General features: G+C 37.1%; 1 protein-coding gene across 4 annotated transcripts in view; it reads right to left on the bottom strand.

Annotated features, from left to right (window-relative positions):
- The window catches only part of TANC2 (tetratricopeptide repeat, ankyrin repeat and coiled-coil containing 2), a 475,420-nt gene that overhangs the window by 180,120 nt on the left and 271,162 nt on the right, over nucleotides 1-24,138 (bottom strand). For all 4 annotated transcript variants that reach the window (XM_015120072.3, XM_077972346.1, XM_077972347.1 and 1 more), the window contains one exon: nucleotides 14,059-14,322. In XM_015120072.3, the coding sequence (XP_014975558.1) occupies nucleotides 14,059-14,322 (264 nt within the window). The remainder of the gene's footprint in view (nucleotides 1-14,058; nucleotides 14,323-24,138) is intronic.

Below are 24,138 nucleotides of genomic sequence, written 5' to 3'. Positions count from 1 at the left end.
GTTTAGTTTCTCACGTTTAACTTCTTATATTTAAATAAAAGCTGTTGGCTTGTAAAATATCAATGTTTAGTGTGGTTTTAACAAGTTAAGCTAATCTTTACTATTGAAATACCTAGGAAGATGAACATCACTATTCTATCACCTTGATTTATTTCACAAAACCAAGTAATATAGTGAATATGCTTTGGCATGAGCACATTTCTCAATTTCAGACAAATGACACTAGAAGAAAAAGCCAAATATTGCCATCAATGAACTGAATGAATAGTTCACTCCTTCAAAAATCCAAACAGAGGTACAATGACCTTAAAAAAAAAAAGCAGTGATATTCAATATTAAAAGCAATAGCTCTGGGGTCCTGATGTTGGGCTTAGACAGCTTTCCCATCAGTATATGGGGAACTATGGCTTTAATCTGGGACTACAGTCAGATTATGGTTGGTGTTATATGAATCTATCATTTTCCACTGCCTTTTTTCTCTTAATTGTTGTGCCTAGTCCTCTTTCAGTTTCTCTTTGTTTCATCATTTTCAAAATTCTTCTCTTCTCAAATAAATTATTTAAAGGCATATGATACAAATATTGGAAAGATCAGCCAGGAGATACAAACTTCTGTTAGGTGTTTCCCTTTGTTTTTCTAGTTGTATCTAGTTGTACTCTTCCTCACAGTCATTTGAATCTTTTCCATTTGCATATCATTTTCTGAAAAAAAGGCTTGGTCAAACTGCGTCAAACTTACCTTTCCCTTTGCCAAAACTTTGCTTAGGCTGCGCTTTCCTTGCTTTCCTAATCAATCTCCCAGTCAGAATTAATTGCTTCTCCCTCAGCAACCACATAAATATATATTGCTATTTAGAATTTGTGTTATTCAGGTAGTTGTTTACATGTCTGCCTTCCTTCACTGACTGTAGTAGGTTCTTGAGAACAAGAGGAAATGCCCGATTCATCTTTCATTACTCTACCACTTCAGAGTAAATCAGAGTGCCCTGCAGATGATGCTCAACGTAGAATTGAATTCCAGACTGGTCCTACTTAGATTTCATAATCTGTTTGGCACGATCCTCCTCCTCTTCACTGTTTCGCTTTTTTAATGCTTAACAGATATCACTAAAATAATATGCTTGGCTTCAACAATGTTTCTATTATCTTCTTTCAGATATTCATGATCCCCCTTTTCCTTTTTTCCATAGCATAAATCACCTTCTAGCATACCATATAAATTACTTATAAATTACCAGCCTGGGTAACATTACTTACTAACATTATTTTTCCCAACAGTAATGTAAACTACATGAGAATGGGAATTGTTGTTTTGTTTATTAATGATGATACGTAAGTGCTTTGAACAGTGCCTGGCATATAGTACCTACTCAATAAATACTTGTCTAATGAATGAGTAACTATTATTATATGCACATTTCATGTTTCAGCTACATTTTAACAATGAGCAAACAACTCATTAACTTTTGTCTTACTGGGTTATTTTGAAGGAGTTGGCTATAGCAACAATGCCTTGTACATCATCAATGACAGCTCTGTAGGGACACATTTGTTCCTACCTTATAGTGCTAGTCTTACTATGCAATTGTACTGCAAAAAATTTTGAGATAGTTCTGTCAGATTAAATTAACATTATACTGGGAGGACACTAGGTTGGAGGATTGCTTGAGCCCAGGAATCGAGACCAATCTGGGCAACATTGTGAGACCCTACCTCATGCATTCATCCACCTATCCATTCATAAATAAATAAATAAATAAATAAATAAATACTATAACATTTAACTACCACTTTCCAGATACAAGTATAAGATATAATTAGGTGAGTTCAGATGAATGGAGAAAATAGAAAAATCTGTAACAAAACTTTTATGTAAAAAGAAAAAGCTTTAAAAAGTAAATCCACAGAGTTTGTCATTTAAAAGACTTGTTTTGAGAAGGAAGAAGGGAAAGAAAAAAAGAACAGTTTTTTTGAGATTTCATCAGATTGTAACAGCTGAGGACAACTCACTCATAGAGCATTTAACTGACATGCATTTTTGAAGTTAAAATAATTTAAATACACTGCAAGTGGGCAGAAGAAATTTAACAGACATTTGGTATACAACATTTTAGAGACAACTCTATACTGAGTTTGGAAGACAGTTTGAATTATTTCTTCTTAAATCAGTTGCCACTAATGCAAACAGATTAGAGTAGTACAATTGTCATTCTAGCTGACTTGAGCAAGGAGCCTGGAATGACACTGTATGTTTGCTCCTGCCTGGGCAAGAAGCCACTCTGCTGTCCTTATACCCTTGATACATAAAGCCAACATTCTGACTGCTGAAAAGCCCATTTTTGATTTTTGCAAAAACTCTATTAAAAGTTTCTGATTGGGTTTGCTTAAATCCCCCTAGATTCCCGTTCTGTATTTACCTGATTCTTAAGATCCTTTTCTTAGGAAAACATGAAGCTCCAAGCATTAACAAGTAGATGGTGAGAGTTTATATTTTAGCTGATTTCTGTTGTTTGTATGTTTCCCTGATAGACCTCTCATTCTCACACAAAGCACTGACGACAGCTGTTGCAAGCAAACATTTCCTGCTTCCCACATCCCTCCAATTCATTGCCAATCTCATTTTTGGACATCAAGGATGACCATAGACTGCCTACTCTGATAATTTCTGCCATGCAACGGCAAGTCCACAAGAGTCTTCTACTTCCTTCCAACACACAGGCTTAAAAACAAATATACAATAGCAATTTACATTTTGAAAACAAAACACATTGTTACACCTTTTTCATACTTTAGAATTTTAATTTAAAGGTGTATGAACACTAAGTTTATATTCAGAAAACTGAGCTATTCCAGAAAAACCCAAGTCTCAATGTTGCAGACTACCAAAACTCAACTTTAATGACTTTACCATTTGAGTTAAAAGTTTTTATGTTTTCAGCAAATACTACTATCCTCCTATGTGGAACACTGAGTGTTAATTGGTATATCTGTTTTAACTATGCACTTCATTTGTTGGAGTCTTTATGTTTTTAAAAGTATACAGCTGAATCTATTTGACCAACATATTAATCAAACCTCTATTTCAATACTGTAAATAAAATACACATGATTTTAAAAATTTTCCCCATATATATTTCTTCCATTTATGTCACATGTAAGTTAAAAGCTTAGAAAAATATTTTTAAAAATAATTCACCATAAATATTTGCATATGTGCTGACTCCATTCCCCCCACAAAAGTGTCACAAAAGCCACAAGTCATTTCTGTTCTTTTTAAAATCAAGAATCTTGGCCTTATGCAATAATATATATAGTTTTATTCATTACAGTTCAATCCAGTAGCAGCCTCAAGGATTTTAAATAATCCCCTAACAATTTCCTGGTCATGCCAGAAGATGTGGTCCTATCTTGCCTAAGATGCTAAGGAGCTTAGGCAATAGAAGGTGATCCTCTTCCCAAATTGGGGAGAAATGTGTATCATGGCAAGGATCATTTAAACAATTATTCACCTAGGTTTTTACAAGTTACTCAAATGGTATTTTTCACATCATTATTCAACATCATTTGGTCTCTATAATAAATAATTATATTAGTCACACTGAAATTAAGTTTAAAAAAGAAGAGAAGTTTAAAAGTTGGACCTGAATAAGGCTTTTTATTACTGGCATTCATCATTCCCATCCCCATTCTGCCCTTGATGTTCAGATGCTTAGAACAATTTAGTAAGTGTGAATATACTGAATTTTCATATTTCAAGCTCACTTCACATTTGAAATTCTCAATTATTCCTGTTCACCAGAAATTTAGTATCTGATTCTCCCCAATTTAGGGAACCACTTTTATGTACCCATTAGAAAGGAAAGGAAAGTATGTGTATCTAGAGCTAAATGAAAACAGCGGACCCTCATGAGATGAGAAAATTTAATTTAATAAATGGTTTAGGTCTCTAACCATTTAAGTTACCAGAGGTTGCAGTTTTATCAAATATTTACATACATTATACATCTAGCAGGGCAATTCCCTGTGAAAGTAATTTTATTTCTCTACATTCTGGAAACATTTTCAATCTACAATCTACTAAGTGTTGAAAATAACTGAGTCATTTGGTTTATAGCTTCCTTTTCTGCCTCTTTGTGAGCATCCTGAAACCATGGTTTCCAGATACAGAAAACAACCCAATACAAACTATTTCATGACCTATGACTTGCCCTGTAGGCCAAAGTAGGTCTGTTTGTATTATGTTCAACACTGACAAGAAATAATTTTCTGATGAAGTATTTTGTTCAACACAGTCAATATGTACTACTCAAATAGTATATAATCTTGTTCTCCAGGACAGATCTATCTGATCTCTGATGGTATATTTACCTTTTACCCTTCCTTTAAGGATGCGTGATTAGTACTGCTTAAGAATCTAAAGCACTCTGCTAGCCAGAAAGACTAACATTATGGGAAGAGAATTGTGGTAAATAAAAAAATCATTCACAGTTAAGGTCCAGTCTACAGACGTAACAATTTAGGATGATGTAATTTTTTTTTTTTTTTTTTTTTTTTTTTTTAACATGAGTAGGGGAAGAGGAGGACAAGAGAGAAAAAGTATTAAGTATTTCAGGAAGTATTTTCCAATACTTGAGTTAAAACAAACCCCAAAGTCATAAAGAAATCAGTTTTATAATACATTATATAAACAGTATGTTTTCTATTAAAAAAAAAAGAGAAAAGTGACATGAAAAACATGGTTTATTAGAAAAAAATTGATAAACTGACCTCACCAAAATTTCACATTTTTATATTTCCTAATACACCAGTAAGAAAACAAAAAGACAAGCAACAGACTGAAGTATTTGCAAATACATGTCTGAGGTGACTTGTATCCAGAATACACAAGTTCTTACAAATCAAGAAGAAAATAACCCAATATAAAAATGTGCTACAGTCTAAATAGATATTTCACTAAAGAATAAATGAATAAATAACAATACACAAAATAAGCTCAACATTAGTAGTCATTAGGAAAATGCAAATTAAAACCGCAGTGAGGTATCATTTCACACCAGCTAAAGGCAAGACAGTAACAAAGGAGATGTGGAAAAATAGGAACCCTTGTACACTGCTGGTGGGAATGCAAAATGGTACAGCTACTTTGGAAAACAGTTTTTATTTCTTAAAAAGTTAAATATAAGCTTACCATAAGATTCAGCAATTCTACTCCTAGGTATTTATCTATCCAAGAGAAATGAAAACATATGTCTACCCAAACACTTGCAAACAAATGTTCACAGCAGCACTATTCACCATAGCCCAAAATTGGAAACAATGTCTATCCAATGGTAAATGAATAGACATAATATGGTACAGTCATACAGTGGAATCCTACTTGAAATAAAAAGGAAGAAACTACTGATACACACACACACACACACACGTCATAAACCTCAAAAACATTATGCTGAGTGAAAGAAGCCAGATACAAGAGATGACAAACTATATGACTCCATTTATGTGACATTTCCAGAAAATACAAATTTATAGAGTCTATCAATTAGTGGTTGCCTGGGAACTGGGAAAGGGAACGGGGTTAATGTTAAATAGATGCAGAAATCTTTCTGAGGTGCTGAAAATGTCCTAAAACTGATTCATGGTGAGGGTTACACAACTTGCTACATTTACCAAACATTACTGAATTGTACACTTGAAATGGGTGAATTTTATAATATATAAAATATGACTCAATATACTTGTTTTTTAAAAAAAATTTAAAAATCCACAGACTGCTGCTTTAGAATTTCATCTAGTATCTCTCTGAACTAAGGTGGCAAAAAAAAAAAAAAAGTTCTGGCCAGTTTGGGTACTCATCTTAGGTTTATACACTCAATAAAATGAAACATTTTAAATAAATTATCCATTTGTTGTAGTTATTAGGTTTTATTAAGCAACACTAAAAATAGATAATTCAGACAAAGATCTTGTTACGTATGTTTCCTTAGACTGCTATTTCTATACCAAAGAAAAGAGAAAACCCTTTTGCAAAGACAACAGGCCTATATATATATATATATAAATTTTTTTTTTTTTTTTTTTTTTTTTTTTTGAGACAGAGTCTCACTCTGTAGCCCAGGCTGGAGTGCAGTGGTGCGATCTCGGCTCACTGCAACCTCTGCCTCCCAGGTTCAAGCAATTCATGTGCCTCAGCCTCCTGAGTAGTTGGGATTACAGGTGCACGCTACCACGCCCAGCTAATTTTTTTTTTTTTTTTGATATGGAGTCTTACCCTGTTGCCCAGGCTGGAGTGCAGTGGCATGATCTCAGCTCACTGAAACCTCTGCCTCTTGGGTTCAAGGGATTCTCCTGCCTCAGCCTCCCGAGTAGCTGGGATTACAGGCACCTGCCACCATGCCCAGCTAATTTATTTTTAGTAGAGATGGGGTTTCACTATGTTGGCCAGGCTGATCTTGAACTCCTGACCTAGTGATCCCCCTGCCTCAGTCTCTCAAAGTGCTGAGATTACAGGTGTGAGCCACTGTGCCCGGCCAATTTTTGTATTTTTAGTAGAGACAGGGTTTCACCATGTTGGTCAGGCTGGTCTCAAACTCCTGACCTCAAGTGATCCACCCACCTCGTCCTCCCAAAGTGCTGAGATTACAGGTATAAGTCACCGTGCCCTGCCACATTTTACATATTTTAAAAACTGGTATGATTTACATATGTAAAGTATATAAATCTTTGGTGTATAGCTTAATTATTTTTATACATGTGAGAGCCTTCAAAAAGTTCACTGAAATGCATCTTATGAAAAACCTATGGAGGAATTTCAAAAAGTTTTTGCATCAAAATAAATTCATACTAACTTATTATAAGATGTCTGAACAGGATATAATTTGAGGCATTAAGAACAAGATATTAGGTTGAAAAGAGCCCTTATCAGAGCAACATGAATTCTGCTAAAATTGAAGCAAGGGCAAAGAGCAAAGTTATGGTGAAGCTTGGGTGGAAGAATGGTAAAATCATTAATGTTTTATAAAACATTTATGGAGACTGTATTAGTCCATTTTCACACTGCTAATAAAGATATACCCAAGACTGGGTAATTTATACAGGAAAGAGGTTTAATGTACTCACAGTTCCACATGGCTAGGGGCCTCACAATCAGGGCAGAAGGCAAGGAGGAGCAAGTCACATCTTACGTGACTTACTCCCCTTTACAAAACCATGAGATTGCGTGAGATTTATTCACTATCATGAGAACAGCACAGGAAAGACCTGCCTCCATGATGCAATTACCTCCCACTGGGTCCCTCCCACAACACTTGGGAATTGTGGGAGCTATGATTCAAAATGAGCTTTGGATGGGGACACAGCCAAACCATATCAGAGACAATACCCTAAAGAAATCAGCAGTTTACAAATGGATAACTTCTTTTAAGAAGGTATGAGACAGTGTTGAAGATGAAGCCTGCAGTGGCAGACCATCCACAAAAATTCATCTTGTTTGTATCCTAATTGAAAAGGACAAATGATTAACAGCACAAACAACAGCCAACATCACAGATGTCTCAATGGGTTCTGCTTACACAATTATGACTGAAAAATTAAAATGGGGGCAATCTTTCCACTAAATGGGTGCCAAAACCATTGTGCCCAGAGCAGCTGCAGAAAAGAGCAGAGCTTTCAAAGAAAATTTAAAACAAAATGAGTAGGATTAGGATCCTGGAGCATTTCTTCAAAGAACTGTAATGGGATGAAAAGTGGCTTTACCAGTACAATCCTGAAGACAAAGCACAACCAAAACAAGGGCTACCAAGAGGTGGAAACAGTCCAGTCACAGCAAAAGTGGACTCATCAAGAGCAAGTGTCATGGCAACCATTTTCTGGGGTGATTAAGGCATTTTGCTTGTTGACTTTTTGGAAAGCCAAAAATGATAATGTCTGCTTACTATAAAAGTGTTTTGAGCAAGCCAAAGCTTGAGCAGAAAACCACCTGGGAAAGCTCCACCAGATAATCCTTTTCCACCACAACGATACTCCTGCTCATTCCTCTCATCAAACAAAGGCAGCTTTGCAAGTTTAGATGGAAAATCCATCTTACAGTCCTGATTTGGCTCTGTCTTCTTTTTGTTTTTTAATCTTAAAATCTGTAAAAGGCATGCATTTTTCTTCAGTTAAAAATGTAAAAAAGACTTCACTGACATGGTTAAATTCCCAGGACACTCAGTCCTTTAGGGATGGACTAAATGGCTGGTATCATCTCTTACAAAAGTGTCTTGAACTTGATGGAGCTTATGTTCAGAAATAAAGTTTATATTTTTTATTTTTACCTTTTACTTCTGTTTTCCATGAACTTTTTGAAGTCTTCGCATGAACATAAATCCATGTAACTATCATCCAGACCAAGATACAGAAAGCTCCCTTAGTCAATAATCCTACCAAAGGTAACCACTACTTGAGTTCTATAATCATAGAAGTGTGATCATTTTGTTTCTATGAACTTTATATAAATGTACATACTTTATACAGAAGGCACTCTTCTGAGTCTGACTTATGTTCAATATCACATCTGTGAAATATATCCATGATGTTGTAACAATAGTGTGTTCTTTTTCATTGCTGTATACAATTTATCAATTCCACTGTTGATGGACATATGAATGGTTTTCAGTTTTTAGATATTATGAATAAAACTGATAAAACTTTATTTTATCTGTCTTCTCATAAACAAAAGCACTCATTTCTCATAGGCATTATCTCCAGAAATCGAATTGTGAGGTTTTAGGTAACATGCATATATAGCTTTATATACCTTTGATACATCTTGTCAAACAACTTTACAAAATGGAGTACCAACTTATTAACATACTCCCACCATCAATGTATAATTTCAATGGCAACATATCCTTATGTTGCTTGCCATTGCCATTTCTTTTAATTTTGTGGGTTTGGGTATAGCAATATTTCACTATGTCAAGAACAGTGAAGAATCTGTAAACTAACAAGCTTGGATGTGGGAAAAGGATATGAAACTTCTGGGTCAGAGATGAAAGACAGTTCATTACTCAGAGCAATAGCAGTAGCCAGAGGATCAACATTGTGCCAATTTCCTGAGCCCTAATTCCCACGGGGCAATGTGAAGAGGTCTAGGTGATACCTGTACTTGTAGATGGTTGCAGTATAAGAGAGGCAATCTGTGTCTACAGATTAGTTTGCATTTTCCAGGATTTTATACAAATGGAATAATATAGTATATCTATATTTTTAATCTGGCTTCTTTCAAATAGCATAATTATTTTAAGATTCAAGTATGTTGCTGTGGTATTCATAACTCATTTCCCTCTGTAGCTGAGTAGAATTCCATTGTATGGATACACAATTAATTTGTTTATCCATTCACCTGTTGATGGGAATTTGGGATGCTTACAGTTACTGGCTATTACAAATAAAACTTTGATGATTATGTATATATTTTTAAGAACATATGCTTTCATTTCTTCTGAATAAATTCCACTCATTTTTTGACCTCATATTTCTCTTACATATATTATAATTAAATACAGTCATCCCTTGGTATCTGCAGGGAATTAGTTCCAGAAACCTTGGAGCTATCTGCAATAGGATACCACAATCTGCAAATGCTCAAGTCCCTTTTAGTTGGCCATCTATATCCGTGGATGTGAAGCACAGATACAGAGGGTTAACTGTATAGGTATATATCATTATATATCACATACAGATATTATAATTTTTTAATATATAGATGTATTTTAAAGAATCGTAAGAAATATTAACCTTTGGAGAGAGGTATTAGGTGTAGAGAGGAGAGTGGCTTTTATTTTTCCTTCCGTATTTTTTGTTTACAACAGTGTTAGCCTTACAGACACTGAGAGGAAAAGCATATCTGGCTTTTATAGGAGTATAGGAGTCTTAGACATCATTTCATAAGCTCTACAGTTAGCATTTTTTTGGGTAAAATAATGAATCTCAAGAGATATGTCTGTTCAAGAAGAGTAAAGTAATTTTATATTCTTTTCAATAAACTAAAAAGAGGTCAAGAGAAGATGAGAACAAACACATTAAGAGACTTCACCACCACCAAAATGAAAATTCCTAAGTTTGGAAATGAGGGCTCTAGACTCAAGCAGGTGACTAATCTATTACTGGGCACTGTCTACGTACCACACTGATGGTAAGTCTAGCTAAATGCATATTACAAAAACTTAAAACAAAACTTAAGGGTCAATTTCAGCTTTTTTTTGTCTCTTTCAAATCTGTTTAGTGTCTTTGCTATCTAGTATCAGTACAGCTGAGTAACAATGTCCTCTCATGGAATTTTTACACATTTCTGATTCTCTATGTAATTCATGAAGTCACGTGAAACACATCATGAAACTTCCATAAAGTCTAAAGCAGTTTCTGTCCCTATGGACAACTAACACTGTATATGACCTGTATAGCAGAGATGTATCGCCGAGGGGTGACTTGGGCCAAATGAATCCAACACCAGGATAAGATTTCAGAATGAAGGTTGGGATTGCCCTTTTTCTATAGGCTTTGTAGGCCATGACAATGTTAACTGTAGCGCTTATGATCTCTGTTGCAACTACTGAACTCTGTTGTGGTAAGCAGTCATAAGTAAATAAATGAGTGTGGTTTTGCTGCTATGAAACTTTATTTACAAAAACAGAGTGTGCTGAATTTGGCCCATGGGCCCTGGTTTGCTGACTGCTGTCTTGGAGAAATAGAAATCTCTTAAGATCTCCATTTTTCCTCCCAACACCATTACATTGCTAATTGAATAAAGGCTTCTGATTAACCACTGAAAAATACATATTGCCAGTTGTTAGCAAATAATGATAAATGCTGTTTACACATTCCATATATCAAAGAGAATTACAGTTTATAATTTTGGAAGAAATGAAATTCTGAGATACTAGTAAGTCCAAAACTGTTTTGTAACTGGCTCATACTACCATCTCATATAGAGCTTACTTTAAATAAGCCCCCACCCCACTTTTTCTGGGTAATCTCTCCTATGAGAAGACTATATTCTATAGTAAGATGAAGAAAATTATCATTAGATTTACTAACTACATTGTTATTTTTGTTTAAAGCTGATATCACAGATTGGTTGGTTCATGCATATATTCATTCATTAGTTCATGCAACCAACAACTATGGAGCCTCTACTGAAGTCTTCTCAGTTGCTATGTCAAAAAGTTGAGATTCTAGTAGTCAGACCAAAACATATACACAGTAGCTGCACGTAACACAAAGCAGACTGTTGCCAACACAAAAAGAGAATGCATACAAAGTACTAGGAGACTCTAGAAGCAGCAGCAATTACTTGTGGCTGGGAGGTGACTGGAGAAAGTTTTATGAAGGAGGAAGTATTTGAGTTCAGCCTGGGAAGGTGGCTAGGAATTAGATGGAGACAGTTTGGTAGTTGCCTCAGAGCTTGAGTCTAGTGGTTAGTTACATGTGGTCCTGACGGCTTTCTGAGATCAACAGCAAAACATTAAATTAACCAGCTTGCTTGTTCCATTCTCTCTTCCCATAGTCTGTTCAGTTCTGGCACTGCTCTGAAGGTACAGGATACAACTAGGGAGGAAGCACTTGGCTAATATGAAAGTGGAACAGTTCTGGGATACACTTGGGGCTAAGGGAAGCCTGAGGAAGAGTTGAGTCGCTTTTAAACAAATGAGAAGGTCCTTGATTAACACAGTGAAAAAAGGTTCTAAGGGATACACATAAAATATAATGGGGAGTAAGTAGGAAGAAGACGGTAATATAGAATGTTAATGTTAAGTAGTGACCGAGACTCATAGCCCTGAATTAACATTGTTCATTCAGACTGACTACATAGTTCCTCATTGAAACAAAGCTTCTCTGTCTTCTACTAAGTGTTCAGTGCCTTTCTCAAATAATAGAGCCAGAATTTTCTTAGAAATCATTGTAGCTTAGTTAGGAAGTAAGTTGGGACATACTATTATGGTTGGTAGTTACAGTTCCCTATTTATATATGAGCAAGGATTTATATGCTTCTTTTCGGAAAAGACTCAACTTGCCTGGAACTTTTCATAATGTACAGCTGCGGTTTGGATCTGTGTCCCCGCCCAAATCTCATGCCGAGTTGTAAGCCCCAATGTTGGAGGTGACTGGATCATGGGGCAGATTTCCTCCTTGCTGTTCTTGTAATATGAGTGAGTTCTTGAGAGAACGGGTCATTTAAAACTGTGTGGAACCTCCTCCTCCTGCTGTTCCTCCTGCTCTGGTCATGTGAGGTGCTTGTTCCCCCTGTGCCTTCTGCCATGACTGAAAGCTCTCTGAGGCCTCCTCAGAAGCCAAGCAGAAGCTGCTATTCTTCCTGTACAGCCTGCAGAACCATGAGCCAATTCAACCTCTTTTCTTTATAAATTATTTAGTTTCAGGTATTTCTTTATAGCAGTGTAAGAATAGACTAATACAACAGCATTCTAGGATTCTAATATGGCATGGTAGTTGGGGATCGACATAGAAGGTTCTAGGATAAAAAATTTACTGTCAGTACACAAAAGTGAATAATCTTTAAAAATTAATATTAAAATCTTCCATAGTTACTCATCTTTCAGATGAGCCATTTCCCCTATAATCACACCTGATGACAGATGCTGATGGTCTCCCAGAGAACAAACAACAGGTAGGAAAGGGAAATGGGAATGGCAAGAAGCATTACACTATCAGCTACATAAGGAATAATTATCAGTGAGATAATCTATCCAGGCCTTCATGAGGAAAGTAAGAAAAGCAAACATAACTTTGATTTTATAGTCTGGACAAAGTCCAGATCATGACATATTTTGAAAAGTCAGAACGTTCAACTATTCTGCAAAAGTCCCAAGTTTGAACTATTAAGGAGCAATTCAGCTGTAGTAAAAACACCCCTTGACATCAATTTTGAGAAGAGTAGCTGCTAAAGAATGATGACTCCGTATTTCAACCACTTAACCCTCAGTATCATTTCTTTCTTTCATTTTTTTTTAAGAGACAAGGTCTCACTATGTTGCGCAGGCTGGTCTTAAACTCTTGGCCTCAAGCAATCCTCCTGCCTCAGCATCCCAAATTGCTGGAACTACAGGCATGAGCCACCATGCTATATCATTTCTGATATGGTTTGGCTCTGTGTCCCCACCCAAATCCTATCTTGAATTGTAATCCCCATGTGTCAGGGACCTGGTGGGAGGTGATCGGATCCTGGGGGTGGTTCCCTCATGCTATTCTTGTGATAGTGAGGTAGTTCTCATGAGATCCGATGGTTTAAAACTGGTAGTTCCCCTGTGTGCTCGCTCTCTCCTGTAGCCTTGTGGAGCAGACACTTGCTCCTCCTTTGCTTTCTGCCATGATTATAAGTTTCTCAATGCTTCCCCAGCTGTGTGGAACTGTGAGTCAATTAAACCTCTTTTGTTTATAAATTACCCAGTCTCAGGTAATATCTTTATAGCGTGTGAAAACGGACGAATACAATTTTTTTTTTCACTGAGTTTGCTAGTGGTGTTGCAGAATTATTCTTTAGAAATGTAGCCACCTGGTGATTCTTCTATGAAATGGTAGCCAGGATATTGTGAAAATACTGAAATTCATGGGATGTGGAAAAGCTGAATTCTTGCCTGCCTTCCACTTTTACAAACTATGGATGATGATTTCTGATAATACAAATTACACTGAGATATGCCCATTTTAATAATGTTTTTTAAAACTAAGATTGTAAGAACTAAAACCTCAAACTAAAATTCTTTCAAAGACTTCTGATTGAGCGAAAAGACTTTTTGTAGTTTGATGGTATATTTTATAGGCTGTTTCTGAATTTCTATGTGTTTTTGTACACTTTGGGAGCAGAACTAAGCGATTCGAGGAAGATGAACCTTCTCCCAGATTCAAATAATATATACATGTACATTACCCTAATACAAAAGAACAGCTTAGTCAAAAAAGATGAATGGAAAATTTAAATACTGTCAGAGTAGGATTTATTTTCATTTCAATATATACTGGAGTAAATACTGATTATTTAACAACAACAACAAAAACTTACCTGCTACTGAATTTGGCCTTGGCATGAGATACAAAGGAATAGACTGTACTGATTGAGATAACACTGTTTCCAAATTTCTCTCTGGGATCTTATTCAGACTATAGGTGGAAGCAGTCATATTTTCATCTACTCGATACAAACAGGAGTCCATGCTGGATTTTTGAGATTGCCAAGGTTTTATGTTTCCTCCAGATCCTAATTCTTTACTGCTTTCCCCAGCATATTTTGTGCGTTCCACATTTTCAGAATAGCTTGTTAATGTAGCTGGAAAAAAAGAGTAAAATGAATTTAATAAAGCCACATACATACAGTTATTAATCTTTGACAAAGTTGATAAAAACATACATTGGGGAAAGGACGCCATTTTCAAAAAATGGTGCAGAAAAACTGGACTGCCATATGCAGGGGAATGAAACTGGACCCCTATCTCTCACCATATGCAAAAATCAACTCAAGATACACTAAAGACTTAATCCTAAGACTGGAAACTAAAAATACTAGAAGAAAACCTACAGAAACTTTTCTGGACATTGGTTGAGGTAAAGAAATTATGACTAGGACTTCAAAAGCACAGGCAACAAAAACAAAAATAGACAAATGCAACTAAAACTAAAAAGCTTCTCACAGCCAAAGAAATCATCAGCCCAGGGAAAAGACAACTTGCAGAATGGGAGAAAATATATGCAAACTATACATCTGACAGGACTAACATTAAGAATATACAAGGAACTCAAACAACTCAACAAAAACTTCACAAATAATCCCATTAAAAAGTAAGCAAAGGACATAAACAGAAATTTTCCAAAAGATATAGAAATGGCCATGTACACACAAAAAATTTCTCAATATTAGTAATCATCAGAGAAATGCAAATTAAAACCACCATCTTATACCAGTCAGAATGGCTACTATTAAAAAATCAAAAAATCACAGACAGTGAGGATGCAGAGAACTCTCATATACACTGTTGGTGGGAATATAAATTAGTACAACCATTAAGGAAAATATAGAGATTTCTCAAATAACTAAAAATAGAACTACCATTTAATCCAGCAATTCCACTACTAGGTATCTACCCAAAGGAAAAGAAATCCATATGTCAAAAAGATATCTGCACTTTAATGTTTACCACAGCACTATTTACAATAGCAAAGATATAGAAAACCTACATGTTCATCAACAGATGAATGGATAAAGAAAATGTGGTATATGCACACAATGGAATATTATTCAGCCATAAAGAGAATGAAATGTCTTTTGTAGCAACATGGATGGAACTAGAAATCATTATCTTAAATGAAACAAGTTAGATGTAGAAAGACAAATATTCCATGTTCTCACTCACAGGTGGGTGCTAAAAAAAGTGCACATATTGAAGTAGAAAATGGAATGACAGACAATGGAGCCTCTGAAGGGTTACAGGGTGGGGGAAAGGTGGATGAGTAATTACTTAATGGGTTCAATGCACATTATTTGGGTGATGAATGTCCTAAAAACTTGGACTTCACCACTACGCAATTTATGCATGTAACAAAACTGACTTGTACTTCACTGATTTATAAAATTTAAAGAGTGAATTTAAAAGAAAATCTAAAGTAGAGATTAATCTGTTTATGATTATGTAAATTCATGACTAGATAATATTTAGTAACATTATTTTTAAAAGTTACTTATGATCATTTCACTTCTATCATGATGTATGAATAACTGAAACCAAAATACAGTCATCTCTCACATATTTCAAAAACTCTGTATCAATAAACTAAAAAAATTCATGTATCAGTCCTAGAGGACCTACAGCTCGGGCCTATTAGTGGTAAAATTTTCAGAATTTCATCAAAAGGGAATTTATATAATCTTCACAGATTGCTGGAGAGACTCAGAGGTCCCTGAAAGATCTCTATATTCTTTTTATTCTGTTCTTTTCCTCATTTAAATGTATTTCCTTGCTTCTAATATGTAACAAAGAATTAGAATAAAATAAGCAGTCCCTAAGTAAGAACTAATATAAGAGACAGAACCCGCCCAAATAAGTAAGCAGTAACAGGCTCTTCTTGTACAGATGGCTATAGTTCTAACTTTATGGATTTCAGTACCTTAATAAACTGAAAAGTCTTGAATTTTATATAGTCTTACCACTAATTGTACACAAATAGAAAAATTTTAATTAACTCTAGAAATGAAAGGATTAAAAACATTAACATCTAGATGATAATTTTTTACCAATAATTATAAAACAAGAATGAAAGATACCACCCCAGAGGAGTTTTTATATTTTAGTTCATTTTCTCTTCTTGTATTTTGAATGTACCTATTGCCAAAAGAAGAGACCTAAGTTCATGAGGTACTTTCCACAGTCCTTTTTAGTGAGGTTCTCTCTCTGCAAATTTAAATGGAGTTCTGGATTTTCTAATAACAAGGGAAGAAGATGAATTACAAAGGATAACCGAAATTTCTCTCTAAGAAAGAAAAACCGACTTTGTTGTTACAAAAAATAAAAGACCAAGGAAGAAGAAATCTAGGTAAACTAGAAAAAGGTAGAGAAGTGGGAAGAGGGAAAATTTTATAAACTTAAGAATTAAAAGAGAGATGAAGGTATGTGCTTTTGGGCCCCACCTGAGAAAGGAAATCAGAAATATCACAGAACCCTTTGGAAACCGTGTAAGATTTTGGAAGATAAGTTCCCATATTCATTACACTCTATTTCCCCTTTAGTGATTAGTTGTAAAACCTTAAAAAATAGACAACCTATGCTCATTTTGGAGAGACAGCTAACAAAAAGAAAGCAGAGAAAATTATATTCCTACATTTTGGCTGGTCTTTGGGGACAAAAAACCAAGGGTAGTATGTGGTAGCAAATCTGAAAAACAAAGGAAAACAGTTTCTGAAACTCAGAAAATATTTCCAAAGGAAGAACATGGAAAACAAATTAAGAATTGAAAAGTAATTCCAGGGGTCTAACAACCCAAAGGTCAAAGTGATTTTTTTGGTAACTGGTAAAGAAATATCACCCCAGAAAAAGCTCATATATATTTTAAGCAGGATGTTCTTTCTTCTGTATTAGATCATAAACGTTAATACTAGTAATCGTAATAAATTCATATTTATCACTTTATAACCTTTAAATTGTACAAACATACAGTATCTCATTTGATTATCAACAGAACACTCCCAGCAGGACTGATATTACTATCTCCATTACGCAGATGAGGAAACCAAACCGATGCTTAGAGAGATTAGGCATCTTGCCCACTTATACAGCTAACAAGTAGTCTCACAGGCAACTAATTATTTGGAATCTTAAACATTTACTACCTTTTATTGTTACTTAACTCTTTTGTAGATGCACCCTGCCTCCTTTACTACACTGTACTTTTCTGAATAATAGAAACTATAAGGGTTTTTTTCATATTTAAATTAAAAAAAACCTTTTAGAGCCCAGCTCTGTAATACCCACATGATGAAAGGAGAGAAAAAAGGAAAGCAGAAAGGCTAAAGCCCTGCTGTTATCTAGAAAAATCATAGGAAAATAGCACTCAGTGAACATTCAGGAGACCCTTAGTGTGGGAGGACACTGCAGACATTAACAATGAAATATCAGAACAAAAATAACTGGCCTCATTCTTCAGGGCATTTTTTTCTCTAGTACTTACATTAAAAATATTTCCACCATTGATAGGTGTATGTTTTACCTGGGAAATTATTTAAGCCAAGAAACTGCCTACTTTTGGGGAAAAAATGTGATGAGAGGACATAGTATTTAAAGACACATAAGCTAAGCTCTGAAGAATGGATTCAGTACTGGTGAAGTGTTTATGCCTGCTAGGAATATAGTATTGTACTCTTTTAATGTGGAAAAGGCTTTATATTTGTGGTAGGGGAATAGGTGGAAGAGATAAATCAGGCTTTCTATAATATTTTAGGATACTGCCAAACAATTAAACAGGTACTGAATATTAGCTCTTGAGAACACTGCACCTTCAATAACAGTCAAGGACTTCAGTAAAAGTTCTTGCAATACTTACCCAACTCCCAGTCATTCCAGATAACAACTTTATATTCACCTAAATTTGGTCTTTTATCTTTACTTAATTTACTTTATCTTACTTTACCCATTGGAAAAAGAGGTTTGCTTTATGAGAAAGGAGACACAAATCTAACCCAAACTTGAGGGCTAGAGAATACTCTTGTCAATTAAGCTGAGTTGGTCAGGTGAAGATGAAAAAACAATGGTTTATCCAAAGACAAAAACATTCGCAAGGGCACAGCAAAGTTCTTAAGAATTAAGTAAATTCAATAGACTAGAACTTTGGAGGTGGGTTGGGGCCAGTGGTGTGCTGATACAGGTTTAACAACTTGGCTCTCTAAAACACAGCAACAGGCCGGAGGGGCCAAGACGGCTGACCAGAAATATCTGCAGTTGGAAGCTCCCACAGAGAAGAATGAAAACGGTGAGTGAATCCTGCACTGGCAACTGAGGTATCCAGGTTCTCTTATTGGGACTGACTAGGCAGTTGGCATGTGCCATGGAGAGCAAGGAAAAAGCAGGGTGGAGCCATGGCCCACTCAGGAGCCACACGGGGCAAGGGGAGTTCCCACCCCCAGCCAAGGGAGGTGGTAGTGAGTGATTGTGTTACCCTGCCCAAGAAGCCATGCTTTTTCCATGGATCTGTGCAACCCACAGATCAGGAGATCCCCCTTGTGGGCCCACACACACCACCAGGGTTTCGGTCCCAAGCACAGAGCTGTGCAGATTCTCGGCGGCCTCTTGGCTGGAAATTGCCCAAGACTACCGAGTTCCCAGGGGGAGGGGTGGCCATCATGACTGTGGCTGCCTCCTGCCTAAGATGACTGAGCTCCTGGGAAGAGAGGCAGCAGCCATCACTGCAGCTCCAGTCTGCTGTTTTTCCCCTACTGGTGCCAGGGAGACTGGGCAGTTTAGACCCAGGAAGAATTCCCCACAGTGCAGCACAGCAGCTGTGGCAGACTGTGACCAGACTGCCTTTTTAGGCCAGACCTTGACCCATCCCTCCTCACTGATTGGGCCTTCCCTGTGGGAATTTCAGTAACTCCAGCCAGGGGTTTACGAACAGAACTCTGATCTCCCTGGGATGGAGCCCCCGGAAGGAGAGATGGCCGCAGTTGCCGCCGCAGTCTCCACTGATCAGTGGACTTAGTCTTTCTCCCTGCTGGCTCTGAGGAATCTGGGTAGTCCAGACAAGTGGGATTCCCCCCAGTGCAGTGCACCCCCTCTGCCCAAGGGGCAGCCAGAGTGCTTCGTCAACCAGGTCCCTGATCCCGTGCCTCCTGACTGGGTGAGAAACCCCAACAGGGGTCGCCAGACACCCTATATAGGAGGGTTCCCGCTGGCATCAGGTCGGTGCCCCTCTGGGATGGAGCTCCCAGAGGAAGAAGCAGGCAGCCATCTTTGCTGTTCTGCAGCCTCCACTGGTGACACCTCCAGTTGCAGGAGGGACCCAGGTGAATAGGACTGGATGGACCCCCAACAAACTGCAGCAGTCCTATGGAAAGGGACTGTTAAAAGAAAAATAACAGAAAGCAACAACAACAGCATCAACAAAAAACATCCCCACAAAAACCCCATCCAAAGTTCTGCAGCCTCAAAGACTGAAGCTAGATAAACTCACGAAGATGAGAAAGAATCAATGAAAACATGCTGAAAACTGAAAAAGCCAGAGTGCTCTTCTCCTCCAAATGATTGCAATATCTCTCCAGCAAAGGGCACAGAACTGGGCGGAGGCTGAGATGGATGAATTGACGGAAGTAGGCTTCAGAAGGTGGGTAATAATGAACTTCACAGAGCTAAAGGAGCATGTTCTAACCCAAAGCAAAGAAGCTGATAACCACGATAAAACACTATACGAGCTGTTAACCAGAATAACCAGTTGAGACAGGACCATGAATGACCTGATAGAGCTGAAAAGCACAACACAAGAACTTCACAATGTAACCACAAGTATCAACAGCCAAATAGACCAAGTGGAGGAAAGAATTTCAGAGCCTGAAGACTAACTTGCTGAAACAAGACAGGCAGACAAGATTAGAGAAAAAAAGATGAAAAGGAATGAACAAAATCTCCAGGAACTATGGGATTATGTAAAAAGACCAAACCTATGACTGACTAGGGTACCTGAAAGAGACAGGAAGAATGGAACCAAGTTGGAAAACATACTTCAGGACATCATCCAGGAGAACTTCCCCAACCTAACAAGACAAGCTAACATTCGAATTCAGTAAATACAGAGAACCACAGTAAGATACTCCATGAGAAGATCAACCCCAAGACGCATAATCATCAGATTCCTCAAGCTCAAAATGAAGAAAAATACATTAAGGGCAGCCAGAGAGAAAGGCCAGGTCACCTATAAAGGTAAACCCATCAGACTTACAGTGGACTTCTCAGCAGAAAACCTACAAACCAGAAGAGATTCAGGACCAATACTCAACATTCTTAAAAAAGAATTTCCAATCCAGAAGTTCATATCTGGCCAAATTAAGCTTCATAAGCAAAGGAGAAATAAAATCCTTTTCAGACAAGCAAATGCTACAGGAATTTGTCACCACCAGGCCTGCCTTGCAAGAGCTCCTGAAGGAAGCACTAAATATGGGAAGGAAAAAATGTTACCAGCCACTATAAAAACACACTGAAGTACAAAGACTAATAATGCTATGAAGCAACTACATGAACAAGTCTGCAAAATAACCAGCTAGCATCATGATGACAGGATCAAATTCACACATAGCAATATTAACCTTAAATGTAAATGGGCTAAATGGCCCAATTAAAAGACACAGAGTGGCAAGCTGGGTAAAGACCCCTTGGGATGTTGTATTCAAGAGACCCATCTGAAATGCAAAGACACACATAGGCTCAAAATAAAGAGATGGAGCAAAACTTACCAAGCAAATGGAAAGCAGAAAAAAGCAGGGGTTGCAATCCTAGTCTCTGACAAAACAGACTTTAAACCAACAAAGATAAAAAAAAGACAAAGAAGGGCATTACATGATGGTAAAGGGGACAATTCAACAATAAGAGCTAACTATCCTAAATATATATGCACCCAATACAGGAGCACCCAGATTCATAAAACAAGTTCTTAGAGACCTACAAAGAGACTTTGACTCCTACACAATAATAGTGGGAGACTTTAACACCCAATGTCAATATTAGACAGATTATCAAGACAGAAAATTAACAGAGTCAGGACTTGAACTCAGCTCTGGATAAAGTGGACCTGATATATACCTACAGAACTCTCCACCCAAAAACAACAGAATATACATTCTTATTGGCACTACCTGGCACTTACTGTAAAACTGATCACATAAATGGAAGTCAAACACTCCTCAGGAAATGCAAAAGAGCTGAAATCATAACAAACAGTCTCTCAGGCCACAGCACAATCAAATTAGAACTCAAGATTAAGAAACTCACCCCAAACCACACAACTACATGGAAATTGAACAACCTGCTCCCAAACGACTCCTGGGTAAATAAAGAAATTAAGACAGAAATTAAGAAGCTATTTGAAACCAATGATAACAAAGAGGCAACGTACGAGAATCTCTGGGACACAGCTAAAGCAATGTTAGGAGGGAAATTTACAGCACTAAATGCCCACATCGAAAGCTGGAAAGATCTCAAATCGATACCCTAACATCATAACTAAAAGAACTAGGGAATCAAGAGCAAACAAACCCCAAAGCTAGCAGAAGACAAGAAATAACCAAGATTACAGCAGAACTGAGGGAGATAGAGACACAAAAAACCCTTCCAAAAAAAAAAAAAAAAATCAACAAATCCAGGAGCTGTTTTTTTTTGAAAAAATAAATAAATAAATAAAATGGATAGACTGCTAACTAGACTAATAAAGAAGAGAGAAGAATCAAATAGACACAATAAAAAAATGATAAAAGGGATCACCACTGACCCCACAGAAATACAAACAACCAGGCCAGGTGTGGTGGCTCACAACGGTAATCCCAGCACTTTGGGAGGCTGAAGCCGGAGGATCACTTGAGGTCAGGAGTTTGAGACGAGGCTAGCCGACATGGCAAAATCCAGTCTCTGCTAAAAATACAAAAAAATTAGCTGGGCATGGTGGAACACACCTGTAATCCCAGCTACTCAGGAGGCTGAGACACGAAAATCACTTGAACCCAGAGGGTAGAGGTTGTAGTGAGCCGAGATCACAGCAGTGCACTCCAGCCTGGGCAACAGAGTGAGACTCTTTCTCAAAAAACAAAACAAAACAAAACAAAACAAAAAACAATCATTAGAGAATACTATAAAGACCTCTATGTAAATAAACTAGAAAATCTAGAAAAAAATGGATGAATTCCTGGACACATACACCCTCCCAAGACTGAACCAGGAAGACGCTGAATCCCTGAATAGACCGGTAACACGTTCTGAAATTGAGGCAGTAATAAATAGCCTACCAACCAAAAAAAGCCCAGGACCAGACGGATATACAGCTGAATTCTGTCAGAGTTATAAAGAGGTGCTGGTACCATTTCTTTTGAAACTATTCCAAACAACTGAAAAGAAGGGACTCCTCCCTGACTCATTTTATGAGGCCAGCATCATCCTGATACCACAACCTGGCAGGGATACAACACAAAAAGAAAACTTCAGCCCAATATCCCTGATGAATATCGACGCAAAAATCCTCAAAAAATACTGGCAAACCAATCCAGCAGCACATCAAAAAACGTACACGACCAAGCTGGCTTCATCCCTGGGGTGTAAGGCTGGTTCAACATATGCAAATTACCATAAACGTAATTCATAACACAAAGAGAAGTAAAGACAAAAATCACATGGTCATTTCAATAGATAAAGAAAAGGCCTTCCATAAAATTAAACATCCCTTCAAGTTGAAAACTCTCAAACTAGCTACTGATGGAACATATCTCAAAATAGTAAGAACCATTTATGCAAACCCACAGCCAATATAATAATGAATGGGGAAGAGCTGGAAGCATTTTCCTTGAAAACCGGCACAAGACAAGGATGCCCTCTCTCACTACTCCTATTCAACATAGTATTAGAAGCTCTGGCCAGGGCAATCATGCAAGAGAAAGAAATAAAGCATATTCAAATAGGAAGAGAGGAAGTCAAACTGTCTGTGCAAATGACACGATCCTATATCTAGCAAATCCCATTATCTCAGCCCCAAAGCTTCTTAAGCTGATAAACAACTTCAGCAAGGTCTCAGGATATAAAATTAATGTGCAAAAATCACAAGCAGTCCTATACAACAACAATAGACAAGCAGAGAGCCAACTCAAATAAACTCCCATTCACAATTGCTACAAAGAGAATAAAATACCTAGGAACACAGCTAACAAGAGGAGTGAAGGACCTCTTCAAGGAGAACTACAAACCACTGCTCAAGTAAATCAGAGAAGACACAAATAAATGGAAAAACATTCCATGCTCATGGATAGGAAGAATCAATATCATGAAAATAGCCATACTGCCCAAAGTAATTTACAGATTCAATCCCATTCCCATTAAACTATCATTGACATTCTTCAAAGAATTAGAAAAAACTACTTCAAAATTCATATGGAACCAACAAAGAGTCCGTATAGCCAAGGCAATCCTAAGCAAAAGGAACAAAGCTGGAGACATCATGCTACCTGACTTCAAACTATACTAGATGGCTACAGTAACCAAAACAACATGGAACTAGTACAAAAACAGACATAAAGACCATGGAACAGAATGGAGATCTCACAAATGAAGACCACACATCTACAATCATCTGATCTTCGACAAACCTAACAAAAACAAGCAATGGGGAAAGGATTCCCTATTTAATAAATGGTGCTGGGGCCGGGCATGGTGGCTCACACCCGTAATCCTAGCACTTTGGGAGGCTGAGGCAGGAGGATCACTTGAGATCAGGAGTTTGAGACCAGCCTGGCCAACATAGTGAAACTGGTCTCTACTAAAAATACAAAAATTAACTGGGCATGGTGGTGCCTGTAATTCCAGCTACCTGGAAGGCTGAGGCAGGAGCATCGCTTAAATCTAGGAGGTGGAGGTTG

This window comes from Macaca mulatta, chromosome 16 (genome assembly GCF_049350105.2).
Source record: "Macaca mulatta isolate MMU2019108-1 chromosome 16, T2T-MMU8v2.0, whole genome shotgun sequence".
Classification (NCBI taxonomy): domain Eukaryota; kingdom Metazoa; phylum Chordata; class Mammalia; order Primates; family Cercopithecidae; genus Macaca; species Macaca mulatta.
This window is presented reverse-complemented; position numbering and strand designations above follow the sequence as displayed.